This window comes from Rutilus rutilus (assembly GCF_951802725.1).
Source record: "Rutilus rutilus genome assembly, chromosome: 1".
In the NCBI taxonomy this organism is placed as follows: Eukaryota; Metazoa; Chordata; class Actinopteri; order Cypriniformes; family Leuciscidae; genus Rutilus; species Rutilus rutilus.
Window position 1 is genome coordinate 25,312,052 of NC_140209.1, and position 14,343 is coordinate 25,326,394.

A 14,343-nucleotide genomic window follows, 5' to 3' on the forward strand; every position below is an offset into this window, starting at 1 on the left:
ATAACAGAAATTAACTCACTTATCTTCAGCATCAGTTCTGTCATCAGTGTTAAAACACCAACATATCCAAACAAACACACAGATACTGTGAATGAGGATGAACTAATGCATGTTGAAACATTGCAACAAACTTAAATGCAATTTATTATGTAAAATAAGTAAAAAAATCTCTATATACACAATAGAAATATCATTGATTTGAATGTACTATAAAGACAATCACAACTCAATTTATTTTGCTCCAGAAATTTTGAATTTTGCTTAGAATTTTGCTCTTTTTGACATCGGAAACTTGATGTAACAACACGAGTGCCCAAATTTTGATATTAACCGAGCCGAATCCATGTTCAGAAACCTGGTCTGCAAGTTAACATACTAACACACTCAAATAAAGAGCAGAAGGCATAATATAATAATAAGAGCAACATGAGGAAAACCAGAACCATCATAGCAACTTCTCAAGAAAACACACCTTATGTACCCAATATTGTGTATAAATAAAATATAAAAGATAAAACCATTTATACAAATATTTACAAGTTTGACGAAGCACCAAAAAGTGTTATAAGGCTAAGCAGCTGTGGTTCCTCTGAACTGGAGCGCTGTGTTTTAGCACTGACTGTGTTTCTCATAGAGTTCATACATCCAAGAGAATCATCTGACACCCAACATGCTTTACTGAGGTTGTTGTAGGGTGTCCAATAAGGACACAGATCTAGAAGTTACTGAAGCACAACGCTTCAATTCACTATTAATTCACTATATCAACATGATCCACTAACCACAAAACACAATACTTGATGAATGTAATGACATTTTAAAGTTGATCCCTCAGTTTGACCCCTGAATGTCTGAGGAGTAAACAGTGGATAAATCTGTCAGATTCACTCATTGCACTGATTGTTGGACAGAATCAGGTTGCGTCTCTCTGTCTCGAGCCTCCTGTTCTTGAGCGTCTAACATCGGTCTCAACTCAAGCGATTCTGCTGCATTCTGGTTCTGGTTTGATGGGTTATGTGGCGTTTCATCAGACACGGCCTCATTCTGTGGTCAGGAGGAGACACACGAGTTAAACAATATCCACATGACACCTTTCTGCTACACTTTATTCAAAAGAAAGTTGCCAGAAAAATAACTTTGTTTTCCCTTTGAATTGAGCTTAAACTTAAGTCATTTCGCTTCTCAAATAAATCTATCTTGATTTAGGAATGTTTCATTTGTAAAGGAAACCAAGACAAAAATACTAGGGATAAAAAAATCTTTTTTTTTTTTTTTTGTCTGTTGTTTATCTGCTGCTTATAAACTAAAAGCTACTTGCCATAGAAACCTAAAGTGCAGCTGCATCATAATAATAATTAATCTATAATGCAGGCTAGTGACAAATCTCAAATAAATACAAGATTATATGAGATATTCACCTGAGAAGAGTGATTCTGCTGCGATCCACCGGCTGGATTCTGTGTTCGGGAAAAGACAAGTAAGTTCATGAAGTAAAGAGTCCTTTAATTGCAGGTAATTTGTAACTCTCATAGCAATCAATATCAAATTATATTACTAACCTGAAAACGCTGATGAACTTTTTTAATGTCTGAAAAAAGGGGGGGGAATATATTTAGTGAATCAGTGGACTGTAAAAAAAAAAAAATTTGCTGGAAAATTTACAGTAACTAACTGGCAATTTTGGTTGCCAGTATAAGCCTGTAAATTTATAACTACATCAATACATGTGGTTATAATAAATACCTACAATTATACTGTAAAATTACAGCACACCTGTAAAAGCAGTAAAACTAGTCTGTCTATATAAAACACATTTGTTATGGCAATAAAATCGAAGGGAAAATGTAATCAGGTATTGATGGTTGTGGATTAATGTTGGTGTAATCAACAAGATCAGATATACTCATCTCAACCAGAGTTAGTGGCTTGTAATGTATGTGAGGTGTTACTGATTTTACATTATTGATTATAGTAAACCTGTGATTCTACAGTATGACATTCAGCATAATATATTCAGTTAAGTTGGGTTTTAATTATATGCTGTTCACAGAACATTTCAAATTACTCTGTATCTTAAACACGCACATAGATCAAGAATCAGCACATGAATCTCAATATTGGTGACAAACAAAATATTCAGATAAACAGATCAGCTCTGAACATAACAAATCAAGCTACTAAAAAAATGGCAAAAATAAAAGCAAATGCAGAATAAAAGAAAATAAGACAATCCAGCTGCATAATTTATGCATGTTGCTGGGAGTTCTGTAATATGGTGGTACCCAGCATGCATTGCGACATGAAGCTTTTCATTTGATTGTCACCATTGTTGATGTTGTGTGTGAAGAAATATGGTATTTTAAAACTTTCTGTGCATGATGTTTTTAAAATCCTTCAAGTTATCACAACACTGCTGGATTTCATGATGTAAATTCACATGGCTTTAATAATCACCATCATTGAAAGACCCAGATAATAAGACATTAGACTATGGATGAAATCAAGTCACAATTGACATATACAGTGCTGGTCAGAATTATAGTTAAATATGATCAAACAACTATTTTTGACTGTCAAAATGCAGGCGGATACAGCTACAGTGAGTTGGTCAGAATCTTTCTTTTTAGTAAACTTTGTGCACACAAACAATGTTCTCAATGCTCGAGTTCATCTGTAGTGCCACTGGTTTGCTTCCAGCAAAGTTTCATGTTGTGTCAAGCCTTCTTAGTGTTTTAAAAATAGAGATTTTTGATGCTATCATAGAGAGTGCCCCAAGCACTCCCATTCAAAAGGCAATTCGACCGAAAACGAAAATATGGTCAAACTTAAAAGTGGTGTTTCCATCCTAATTATGCTTTTAAACTAAAGTTTGCCTCAGGTAGATTAACAAAAATACCCTAGGTTGCATTTTGGCGAGAGTTACCCTTTAAAACTGCCTAAGCACTTTCAGCACATTGATCCTGACTCAACCGGTGTAGCTTTACCCCAACCTCTCATGCACATGTTTTGGTCCTGTTAGCTTAGGAGTTTTTGGCCCACCATTTTTGAAACTTCTCTGTTTTTTAGGTAGATCAAACTCCCCTTGTCCGCTGATAGCAATTACTCCTGAGCTACTCCTGGACACAATCTGATTGTATATATTTTATCATGCTCTTAGCTAAAAGATAAATATTGCTGAAGTGGAAGGATCAGAGACCAAGCCATCTCTTTATACAACGGAGAACAATTTTAATATTCTATAAGAGTTTATCAGTTCAATAAAGCTTGGGACCCTTTTAAGCAATATGTCATGAACATGTTTTACTGTCTGGCCTAGGCTGAATCTCATTTCAAGCATTCACTTTCAGTAAGACTTTCTTTTATTATGCAGAATTGTGCACATTAATTAGATAAGCAACACTTTAATTAAAATGTTTTATATATAGGCTACATTATTATTATTACCACTAGGTTGATTTTGTCTCTTGTTATGCTTTGCTTTTCTTCTTTGTAATATTGTTGTAAAACTCATAAATAAAGTTATAGATATATAGATATATATATAAAAAACAGACCCAGTGTCCTTAAACACCTGATTTACAGCAAATCAAGAAACACATGCATAGACTAAAGATCAGCCGGTTAGATTTCAATGTTATTTACACTAGTGGCTTATTCAGATAAATAGTTTAAACTCACATGGTTCGAAAATGATTAACAGCAGCACAAATGAGGCAAAGACACATTCAGAGGAAAATACAACTTTCCTCAGATCCCCCATCGCACGCTCACCATTAACTGTGAAAAGAAAATATTGTGGTAAATATAAAGTTTGATCACTCTAAAACTTCTCTATTTGTAAAGTGTGCTTGTTCTGTGATATCTGTGCACACACTTATATATTTCACATTATAGTGAAGCACTCTGAGAAAAAATATCAAATGTGAAAACCAAACTAAAATCACATTAACATGCTGTGATGTCAGACATATAAAAGATCACACATTTAAAAAGATGTATTTGTTTAAACTTTTTGTTATTGTAGACTGAAATTTGATCCTTATTACAGTTTTGCTGTGGCAAAGTCTTTCTTTCAGTTTACAGTATGACGTTAGATGGTTATGGAAACTCACCTATTTTCATGATCAGCTCGGCCATCAATGCAAACGAGTTCACTAGAACAACAACAACTGATCCGATAAGGTACACAATGTCTCTAAAAGGAAGATCTGTAAGGAAGATGAAACTTTGTTAAAACTGGTATAAAATAAAAAAGTCTGCAGTAATATATATATATATATATATATATATATGTATTTGCAATTTTTTATTTCACAAATGAAACATATTGAAACATATTGATACTCAAATTGACATATGTAGTTTATATCTCACAATTCTGAGTTAATATATAGACTTGGTTTTAAAAACAAATACAATTTGAATTTTGAGATAAAAAGTCACAATTAACTTTTTATTTATTTTTTATTCTGTGGTGATTTTTTTTTTAACCAAGCTATAATAAATATTAAAACAGAAAAGGCTTTTTATTTTTTTTATTCTGTGTTTCCATTTGATACACTATATTACACTAAAGTATTGGGACGTCTGCCTTTACATGCACATGAATTTTAATGATATCCCATTCTTAATCTGTAGGGTTTAATATGCAGTTGCCCCACCCTTTGCAGCTATAACAGCTTCAACTCTTCTGGGAAGGCTTTCAACAAGGTTTATGAGTGTGTTTATGGGATTTCTGGACCATTCTTCTAGAAGTGCATTTGTGAGGTCAGGCACTGATGTTGGACGAGTAGGCCTGGCTCGCAGTCTCCGCTTTAATTCATCCCAAAGGTGTTCTATCGGGGTGAGGTCAGGACTCTGTGCAGGACAGTCAAGTTCCTCCACACCAAACTCGCTCATCCGTGTCTTTATGGACCTTGCTTTGTGCACTGGTGCGCAGTCATGTTGGAACAGGAACATCCCCAAGTAGTTCCCACAAAGTTGGGAGCATGAAATTGTCCGAAATGTCTTGGTATGCTGAAGAATTAAGAGTTCCTTTTACTAAAGTCCTTCTCGTCCACAGCAGTGCCTGACCTCACAAATGCACTTCTAGAACACACTCCTAAGCCTTGTGGAAAGCCTTTCCAGAAGAGCTGAAGCTGTTATAGCTGCAAAGGGTGGGCCAACTCCATATATATATATATATATATATATATAGACCTATAATAAATAATAAAACAGAAAATGCTTTTTTTTCTGTGGTGGCATAAAAAATATATTTTTTAAAAACAAGATATAATACATAAAAAAAACAGAATGCTAATTTCTCCAGAAGAATATTTTAATTGACTAGAGTTATGGGTTGTTGTTGTTGTTGTTTACACAAGGAACTGACTAGGCAGGATCAAACCATCATTGAAGAAAAGCTAACATGACCCAGACTCATAAATCTCCAAAGAAGGAAAACATCACACCGAAGATGATTCAAATCAATACTGTACCCAGGTCATCACCAAATGAGTGTTTGAGGACCACAATTCCCCAGAGAACTTGAAGAAATGCAGCCACGCAGACCCATCCTTCACAATCTACAGTTTGAAAAAAAAAACATGAACACTTTACAGTATCAAATTTAATTGGAAATTTAATTGGAGGCCATTATTGTACCTTTTTCTTTTTTCAGCGCTATGAGGTACGAATATACCATTATTATGTTCACCACTATCATGAAAATTAACCACGTTGTTCTCCTGACCGAGCGCAAACCTGAAAATAAATTAAACGTAAGAAAGTTTATTTATTACATTTTAAAATGGCAGAAAATATGATTTCAGATACAAATACTCCTGAAGACCTGACAATTGATTGCTCTTATTCAACAGTAAATAATTTACAGTAAAACTATCAAAGACGGTGCTATTCATCATGACAGATTAAGATGGAATGTCATTGATTGATCTACAATCAATTATAGATAGAGTCGAAACACAATTCATCAATTATACTTACACTGCAGTTTTTCCACACATGGATCATTCCAACTATATCTGGTCAACGTTAAAAACAGTGGAAGAACTCCAACAACAAAAAGTGCTGTATGTGGAGAAAAAACACTGGGCTTTAGAAACAAACATACAACACAATTAAACAATTAATAGTAGTGAGCTGCTAAATTAAATTTAACTGTTTTACCTTTTAGTCATTTTCCCTGATTTTATATAATAAATAAACATGGGTTGCAGATTAGCAGATAAATACATTTAGCTATCATTTAGTAGGCTAGTTTAGTCAGGGTCCTATTTTTTCATTGACAGTGTTATCCTATAAAAAAAAAAAAAAAAATGTTGAATGGCTTTAAAAATGTAAGAAAATGGAATTAAATCATTAGGGTAAAAGTGCATTCACTAATAAATATAACTCACATTTAGATAAAAATAAAAGATAAAAATTTGGAAGATGCTTTTATCCAAAGTGACTTATAATGCATTCAAGGTAACATTTAAATCAGCCAAATTGGTAATGTATATTAAAGCAATGAGCCCCAAGAAGCCGTGGTTTACAGTGAATTTATAACAGCTAAAGGGCTTTGTTAGACATGACACGGAACAGAGTAAAACAAAAGAGAAATCCAGCAAATGAGAAGACAACGTAACAGTGCACCAACAAAAACAACACCAGACAATGAGTGAACAGAACTCAGGGCAAAATATACACAGAAACTAATGATCAAACAAGGAACAGGTGTGTGTAATCAATGAAACAAAGAGTAACCATTACAACGGACAGAAACAGAAAGGAAACAGAAAATAACAATGACAAACTAAAAGGACAAGAAGTCTTTCTGTGCCCATTGTGGCACTCTAATTTTATTATTTCCTTTTAAAAATAAAAACATTACTTTTTTTAATAGACCATTTAAAAAAATATGAATGTAACCACAAATCCTCATTAACAAAGACACAAAACATATTATTAACTTTAGATATTTAATGTAATACAACATCACATATCACTATTTTTCCGGCGAAAAAAAAAAACTTTGATCAATTTCGGTTGTACCCTTGTACTCGGTTGTACCCTTGTACTTGTACAGAAACGTTTTTTCCTTTGTATACGGACGACAACGTTGTCGAAACGATCCAAGGATCTGTGAAAACGATTAAAAAACGCGGTATTTTTTCATATCAGGCCAGTAGTTGGCGATATCACCTTGTAAAGAAACACTATTTGCCAAATACACAGATGTTTCAGAGACATTTTCATTCAATACTTTATGTACAGTACTGCTTAATACAGTGTCTGTTTGTATAACAATAAAAGTTAAACATAAGCCTCAAGTCTGACAAAATTTCTAATCGGCATGCACTGCTTCAAATCAACTGCCGATCGTTCTGCACAGAGCTGCTTGAAGTCAAACACGCCTAATGTATCATGTTCTTATTGGTTGGTCTAGCTATGTGTCCTATGTTCTCATTGGTTCATTGTTTGATTGTTTTACATGTGTTCCTTTGTTATTCATTAGTCTCTGTGTATAAATAGTCCTTGTGTTCCCATTGTTCCATGTCTAGCTTTGATGTTGTAACATACTGCTGGTGACTGTATTTATGTTCATAACAACTCTTCTTGTGTCATGTTAATATCAAGTCAAGCCTGTTTTGGGTGATGTTTTTTTCACTTTGTTAATCTTAAAAAAAAACTGAACTTGGGTTCTCAATTCAACTTGCCTTCAGTGGACTTCTGTTACAGTTTACAAAAACTTTGTTTGGCCACCAAAACACTGTTGTCATTTAAATGAACGGCCAAAATTCCTAAATTATTTGCGTTTTAGTCAAAAACGTTGTCGTGTAAACGGCTCCAAAATCTCACAAATGTTGGTATTCTAATGAAATAATGAATTTAGGAAGAAAATAACCACTCATTCAATGTGTTAAAGGAGTAGTTCACTTTAAAATGAAAATTCTGTCATCATATACTCACCCTCATGTTGTTTCAAACCTGTATGAATTTATTTCTTCTGCTGAACACAAAGGAAGATATTTAGAAGAATGTCAGTAACCAGACAGTTTCTGGTCCCATTGACTTCCATAGTAGGAAAAAAATATACTATGGAAGTCAATGGGACCCAAAAACTGTCTGGTTACTGACATTCTTCTAAATATCTTCCTTTCTGTTCAGCAGAAGAAATAAATTCATACAGCTTTGAAACAACATGAGGGTGAGTATATGATGACAGAATTTTCATTTTAAAGTGAACTACTCCTTTAAGATGATATTTTGTGCAATCTATAATCAAGAGAAACAAATAAGGTCAACAATTTTTTTGTAATCCAAATGTTTTATAAAACGCTTACCTCCGCTGGCAGCTCCAAAAGCGTAAAAGAGGAAGATGAGTTGTAATGGAGGAAGAACATCATGGCCGATATCAGACACGAGGTCTAACACAGCGCGCATGCGGCCATCTTTATTTCTTATCAGTTCAGCCAATACTGTATCAACAAAATATGTATAGAATTAACAAAATGATTCATTTAAAATGATCATGACCAATTTCTAAGAGAGCAATAAAGAATACAACAAGAGGGACACTAGACTGAAATAGTATAATTTGAGTAAAAATATCCTAATAACAATTACACAGCAATGAAGTAACCTTCTGAAATAAGTTATAAAATGATTAATGATTTACATGTTTTTCTCCAGCAAACAGTTGGAGCCAGTTGTACTTAATGAGTAAGTTCTGCGGTTTTGGAGATTCAAAAGTTAATAGTTTTGAATGATTGGCAGTATTATTACATTATTGCATGAGTCATAAACTAAAAATCAGAATCAAATGGATAAATAAATAAATAAACAAATAAATAAATAAATAAATACAATTTATAATTACTTAATGTGTCTGAGATTACACTGCTGAGCTGACAAAATTTTGTTTTATTTAATTTACTCATCACTAGTGTAGAGTGACAGAAATACTTACAGAAAACGATGTTCGTGATGCATATCAGAATCATTATTGCAAAAAGGATGGTTATCAGGACTCGATCATATTGTTCATAACTCAGACTTTTTTCCCAAAAGGATTTAAAAAGAACTGGGACAAAGAGATAAACAATCACAATTACGTAAATGTTGTTGACTGAGCTTAACTTCTATAGAAACCGTTTCAACTTTCATTTATGAGCATTAATATCACTATGATAATATTATGCACAGTTGAATATTCAAATTTGCCAACCTGAATAAACAACATTTGCAAAGAGGGAATATTGTAGATGAACAATGCAGTGCATAGCTGTTTTACGATTGCCTGCAAAACAGACAAAGTTTTAAACAAATCAAATACAACTCCAAACAAAAACAAAATCTGTAATAAAAAATAGAAAAACACAGAAATACTTGAAACAGAAATGAACACTTTCGGTAACATTTATTTTCTGTTCCTTTGCCCATTTACTGACAAAGCTGCAAATTCAGAAAATCATTAAACCAACTAATTTGAGCATCTCTTTCATAAACCAATCATGTATCAAAGCAAACAAACCTGGGAAACTTTCTGAATGTGGAGACGCCCATAACAGCAGAAGGGGCCTCAGCAAATAATGAGCACAACAAGCAACAGATTCACTCAGAAATCCTAGAAAAAGAAAAGAAACAGGACATACACTAATTTCCTAACAGTGGCAATATTCCAAGGTTCTGTTTTATTCTATTACACAAAATTATGAATTATGGAAGCTTGTTTCCGCCACAAAATGAAAAATGATAAGGTAATTGTGGCTTTTTATCTCACAAAGCAGTTTACATCTCGCAATTATGACTTGTTTTCTTAAAATTGCAAGATATAAACTCGCAAGATATAAAAATTGAGAATTGCAAATTTATAACTTGCAATTACGACTATTATTTCTCAGAATTGCAAGTCATGAAATTCTGACTTTATAACTCACAATTGTTAGAAAAAAAGTCTGAATTGTGAGATTAAGTTTTGCAATTACCTTTTTTATTTTTGTATTCCGTGGCGAAAAGAAGCTTCCATAGTGAATTAATCCAATTTACAATTTAAAACAAAACTGAATTTACATAACCAAATGTCTAGGTTACTAATGTAACCCCTGTTCCCTGAAGGAATAGGACATTACGTCTGACTGAACTGACGTATTGTGATCTTGTCTGAGAGCCCAATCACCTTCAAGTGGTAATACAGAACAAGCCAATGCACTTTGACCAGTAAAATTTGCATCTCAAGTTACTCCCTGCTTCCGGGTATATAAGGCAGCATGCAAACTCACACATCAAGTTTTCCGCTAAGGAGACATGGTCCTGGGCCGTTCCAGCAGAGGTACAGGAGTTGTGGTGATGGGACACAACATTACATTAGTAACCTAGACAGTCCCTATCAGGACGTTGGACATTACGTCGGACTGAACTGACATATTGGGATCCCTATAGAAAGTGCCACAACTGCTGCCCCTTCTAGCGCCCAGAGTAAGCCACCTGCTCCTCGTCCTCCACTGTGTCTTTGTGAGAAGGCTCACTGGGGGAAATGCCCTCTTGCGTAGCTGTGTGTCAGTGCATCCGTTCTGAGGCTCCCCTTGGTCAGGGAATAAAACAACTGGCAGCCGGTTGCCTCCAGAGACGCAAAAAGGTCAACTCAAAAGATTCTGAAGCATTCCCAAATCAGCTGGACCATCCGGGGCTGGAGTCTCCACTCTTCCTTGGACGTGAGAACTCGTCGACTGCATGATTGAGATCGCCAGGGATGTGTATGGCACGAAGCGACCTGAGACTCTTTTTTTACAAGTTGCGACATAAGACAAGGAGGAGCGTGGAACACTTTGAACAGTTGATGTACACAATGGTCGATGTGTCAATACTTGTCACGCTATCTTTGTGAAGACGTGACAAGGACAACCACAAGGGGAGGATCTTGTATTGATGTGCCCGCCCCCAAACGCAAAGCGCAGAAACGGTCTATGTTGAGATAGGATCAAGACATGAAAGTACACGTCCTTCAGGATGATCACTGCAAACCAATCTTGGTGGTGAACACACGTGAGGATGCGTTTCTGCGTCAGCATCTTGAATGGAAGCTTGGGAAGGGCCCAATTCAAGACGAGCAAATCCAAGATTGGTCTTAACCAATCATCTTTCTTGAGCACAATGAAATATGTGCTGTAAAACCATGACTTCATAACATCTGGAGGAACCGGCTCTATTGCATCCAAGATCTGAACTGCACCGCAACTGCATCCTCCACCGGGGGGATCTCCATGGACCCTGTGCCTTCCACAACTTTGTTCAGCATGCCAGGCCCCGAGAAACCAATCATCCAGCCGCAAGCATTCGGGGCACAGTGGAGGGTTCCACTCAAGCCTGACACTCGCGGCGGCCCAGGAAAGCATGGCAGTCAGCACCGGGTCGGGCTCGAACAATGCTAATCTCCCCAAAGAGGGCAGTGCAGCCGAATCTCTCAGAGGACTCAAGCCAGCCCTCTGATGCAGCAATCAACATCCAGTCTTCTGCGGGAGCCACGAATGACATGCTGAGTCCCCTATGGGACGGAATAGCAACCACAGCCGGAAGCTTCACAGCCTGCAATGTGAAAGAGGAGTAGGAGGGCCGCAGGGATTCATTCGACGGGAGAGCTCCCACTGTAATCCACAGATGTTTGCATGCTTTGCATGCTGCCTTTTATACATGGAAACAGGGAGTGGCTTACGATGCAAATCTCACCCGCCAATGTGCATTGACTTGTTCTGTTACCACTCAAAGGTGATTGGGCTCTCAGGCGAGATCCCACTTTGTCAGTTCAGTCCGACGTAACGTTGAACGTGACTGACTGACGGGGAACAATGATTCTTCAACTGTTATGTAAATAAACACATAATTATTACTACCTGTGGAATACTCACCTTCAATGACACCCCAGAACAAAAAGGCGAAAAACATAAAAAGGTTTGGTACAGAGACTACAGAGATCTGAAGAAACAGGCCTGCATCAAGAGAGAAGTACACAATAATTTTATACAATAAAAAAAATTATCAGAAATGATTAATTATTTAAATCATTATTTCGCAATTCGCATATATTAGTGTAATATCACTAACAAATTCACAAATAACAATTATTTTTATGCAAACTTACTTCTTTTGATTTTATACCATAGAAAAAACAGCAGTGCACATCCGGATGCAGTAATACAAAGAATAAGCACAATTACGTGTAAAAAAGAGTAACCTGTGGCACACAAACATTAAATTACAAACACAAAAATACATGCAAAATTCTCTGAGAAACTGTAATGCACTATAATACTTAGTTGTACATGTCCAGTCTTTGTTGACACATGATAAAATATAAATATTGTGAAACATAAAACAGAATTCCTTTATGGGGAACAAAACAAAAACATTTTAGCCAGGGAAGTCTCTGAAATTCGGTTGATTTTACACAAATAACGAATTCATGAATTCACCAATTAACAGATACCATGAGATGAATAGAAATGCAGGTAGCTTTTTTTAATTTGGTAAATGTTTTTTTCCATCGTAGTTTATGCACATTTCTTATCAGATTAAAAAAATTATCCACCTCAATGAGCGCATACTTTTTCATGCACATTTTTAGAATTTATGTAATCCAGCGTTTTTAGCATAAAAATAGGTGGATGGAATCATGGCTATTAACATCCAGCAAATAGATCACATGCACATCAGAAATTAAGCTAATACACGCTTGATTGAAATAACATGGAGCATACAATGAACTCCTCACTTAACTCAATTTAATTTCACTAGATTAGCTCACCCAGTTGCTCCAGTACCACAGCTGCATTTGCTGAAAATTTTCCAGCAATCACGTGACAGATGTAAACCCCTTTATCCTCGGTCCTGACACTCTTCAGACTGAGAGAGAAGTTTCCTTTGCAGATTTCATCGGTGAAGAACTCAACTCTGTCTCTGTATCGCTCAACTACTGGTATAGTTTTATTATTTTCAAAAACCAGGATGTTCTCATCTTCATCCACCTTCCTCCATGAGACCCGTTCAATGTGTTCAGGTGGGATGTGAGAGTGTACAGAGCAGTTCAGAGTGACGTCTTCACCCACAAACGCAGATACGGGATCATCTGATCCTGATACACTCAGATACTCTGAAAGAACACATACAATATCAAAACACACAATAAAGTGGAATTCATTTCAAAATGTTGGCCAAAGATTTTCACTCACCAACTGCTTTAATTTGCACCAGGGTTTCATCAGATTCCTGCTCAGTGTAAACTTTACATCTGTAAAAACCCTTATCTTCAGCTCTCACGTTTTCCAGACAGAGGGAGAAGTTTCCATGTTTGATTTGATCAGTGAATAAATAAGCTCTGTCACGATAATCCTGATACTGGGCGTCTGGTTGACTCTCATAATCTTGGTACACATGCACAAGTGTATTGATATCTGTTCGTATCCAAATCACCTTCAGTCCTTTCAAAGGTAATGGTTCATCAACATAACAGGGCAAAACCACTGAAGATCCCAGAGCAACAACCAGAGGACCAGCGGGTCCTTTCACTAAAAACCCTAAAAACAACAGAGAAAAAAAAAACATTCAGATGAATGAGATGAAGGAAAGATTACTTTTGAAGTCCCAATTTGATACATTTTACGATTCATGCTAGGTCTTCCTGTTTTGTTAAAAAAAGTGTTACAAGTGTATAATGTAAATGGATAAAATACTTACCGTCACATATCATAAATAGTGCTGCCACGAACATGTATTTATGTAAGAGCATGTTCAAACACAAAATCACGGCATAAAAGTTTACTTTATCTGCTGTAACTGAATAACAAAGTTATAACAGAAAGTGTGTGAAGAAGCTGCCGTACGTTGACTGATCTGCTTTCACTTTCATCCCAGGTAATACAGGTATAAGCAGGAAGTCAAACTGTCTGAACCGCCTGATCCTGTCCTCACCTGTCAATCATTCTCCCAAAACCAAGCAATATACAAAGAATTGAAGCAGCACATTTACACTTGTGACTGACCCAGCAAACAAAAATATGTTCTAGAAAGTTTAATGAACATATAAATCATCAAACTCATTTTCAGTTGAAATCAAGTGCATGTCAGCTGCAGTCTACGTGTATAGCAAATCAAGAACTATTTTCTTCTCAAAGTGTCTGGGAAACTCTCATAACATACCGTTGTATTGTTTACTCCGATGAACAAACAATATTCTATAAGTTTGCCATGCATCACTGCACGATTTTAATAGTAACGACAGAAACATGGCTATATTTCTTCAGTAGACTTAGCCTAACTGATTGGCGCGTGCACGTGGACTACACTACCCACAATGCCCTATTG

General features: G+C 35.8%; 2 protein-coding genes across 3 annotated transcripts in view; one reads left to right on the forward strand and one right to left on the reverse strand.

Moving 5' to 3' along the window:
• Positions 1 to 14,343, forward strand: part of fbf1 (Fas binding factor 1) — a 214,230-nt gene that overhangs the window by 177,649 nt on the left and 22,238 nt on the right. The window lies entirely within an intron of this gene.
• LOC311277334 (uncharacterized protein) lies at positions 123 to 14,339 on the reverse strand. Of its 2 annotated transcripts, none has more exons than XM_084387624.1 (17): positions 14,179 to 14,339; positions 13,212 to 13,556; positions 12,788 to 13,132; positions 12,125 to 12,217; positions 11,892 to 11,972; positions 9,521 to 9,613; positions 9,215 to 9,286; positions 8,957 to 9,070; positions 8,331 to 8,465; positions 5,989 to 6,072; positions 5,647 to 5,745; positions 5,481 to 5,567; positions 4,113 to 4,208; positions 3,679 to 3,777; positions 1,560 to 1,588; positions 1,419 to 1,457; positions 123 to 1,044 (listed from the first exon to the last, which is right to left on the reverse strand). In XM_084387624.1, exons 1-17 carry the CDS (start codon positions 14,264 to 14,266, stop codon positions 889 to 891), a joined length of 2,055 nt encoding a protein of 684 aa, XP_084243750.1. In that variant the 5' UTR covers positions 14,267 to 14,339; the 3' UTR covers positions 123 to 888. The 2 variants fall into 2 exon arrangements, with proteins under 2 accessions (XP_084243750.1, XP_084243751.1); XM_084387625.1 differs by lacking the exon at positions 14,179 to 14,339 and adding an exon at positions 13,717 to 13,900.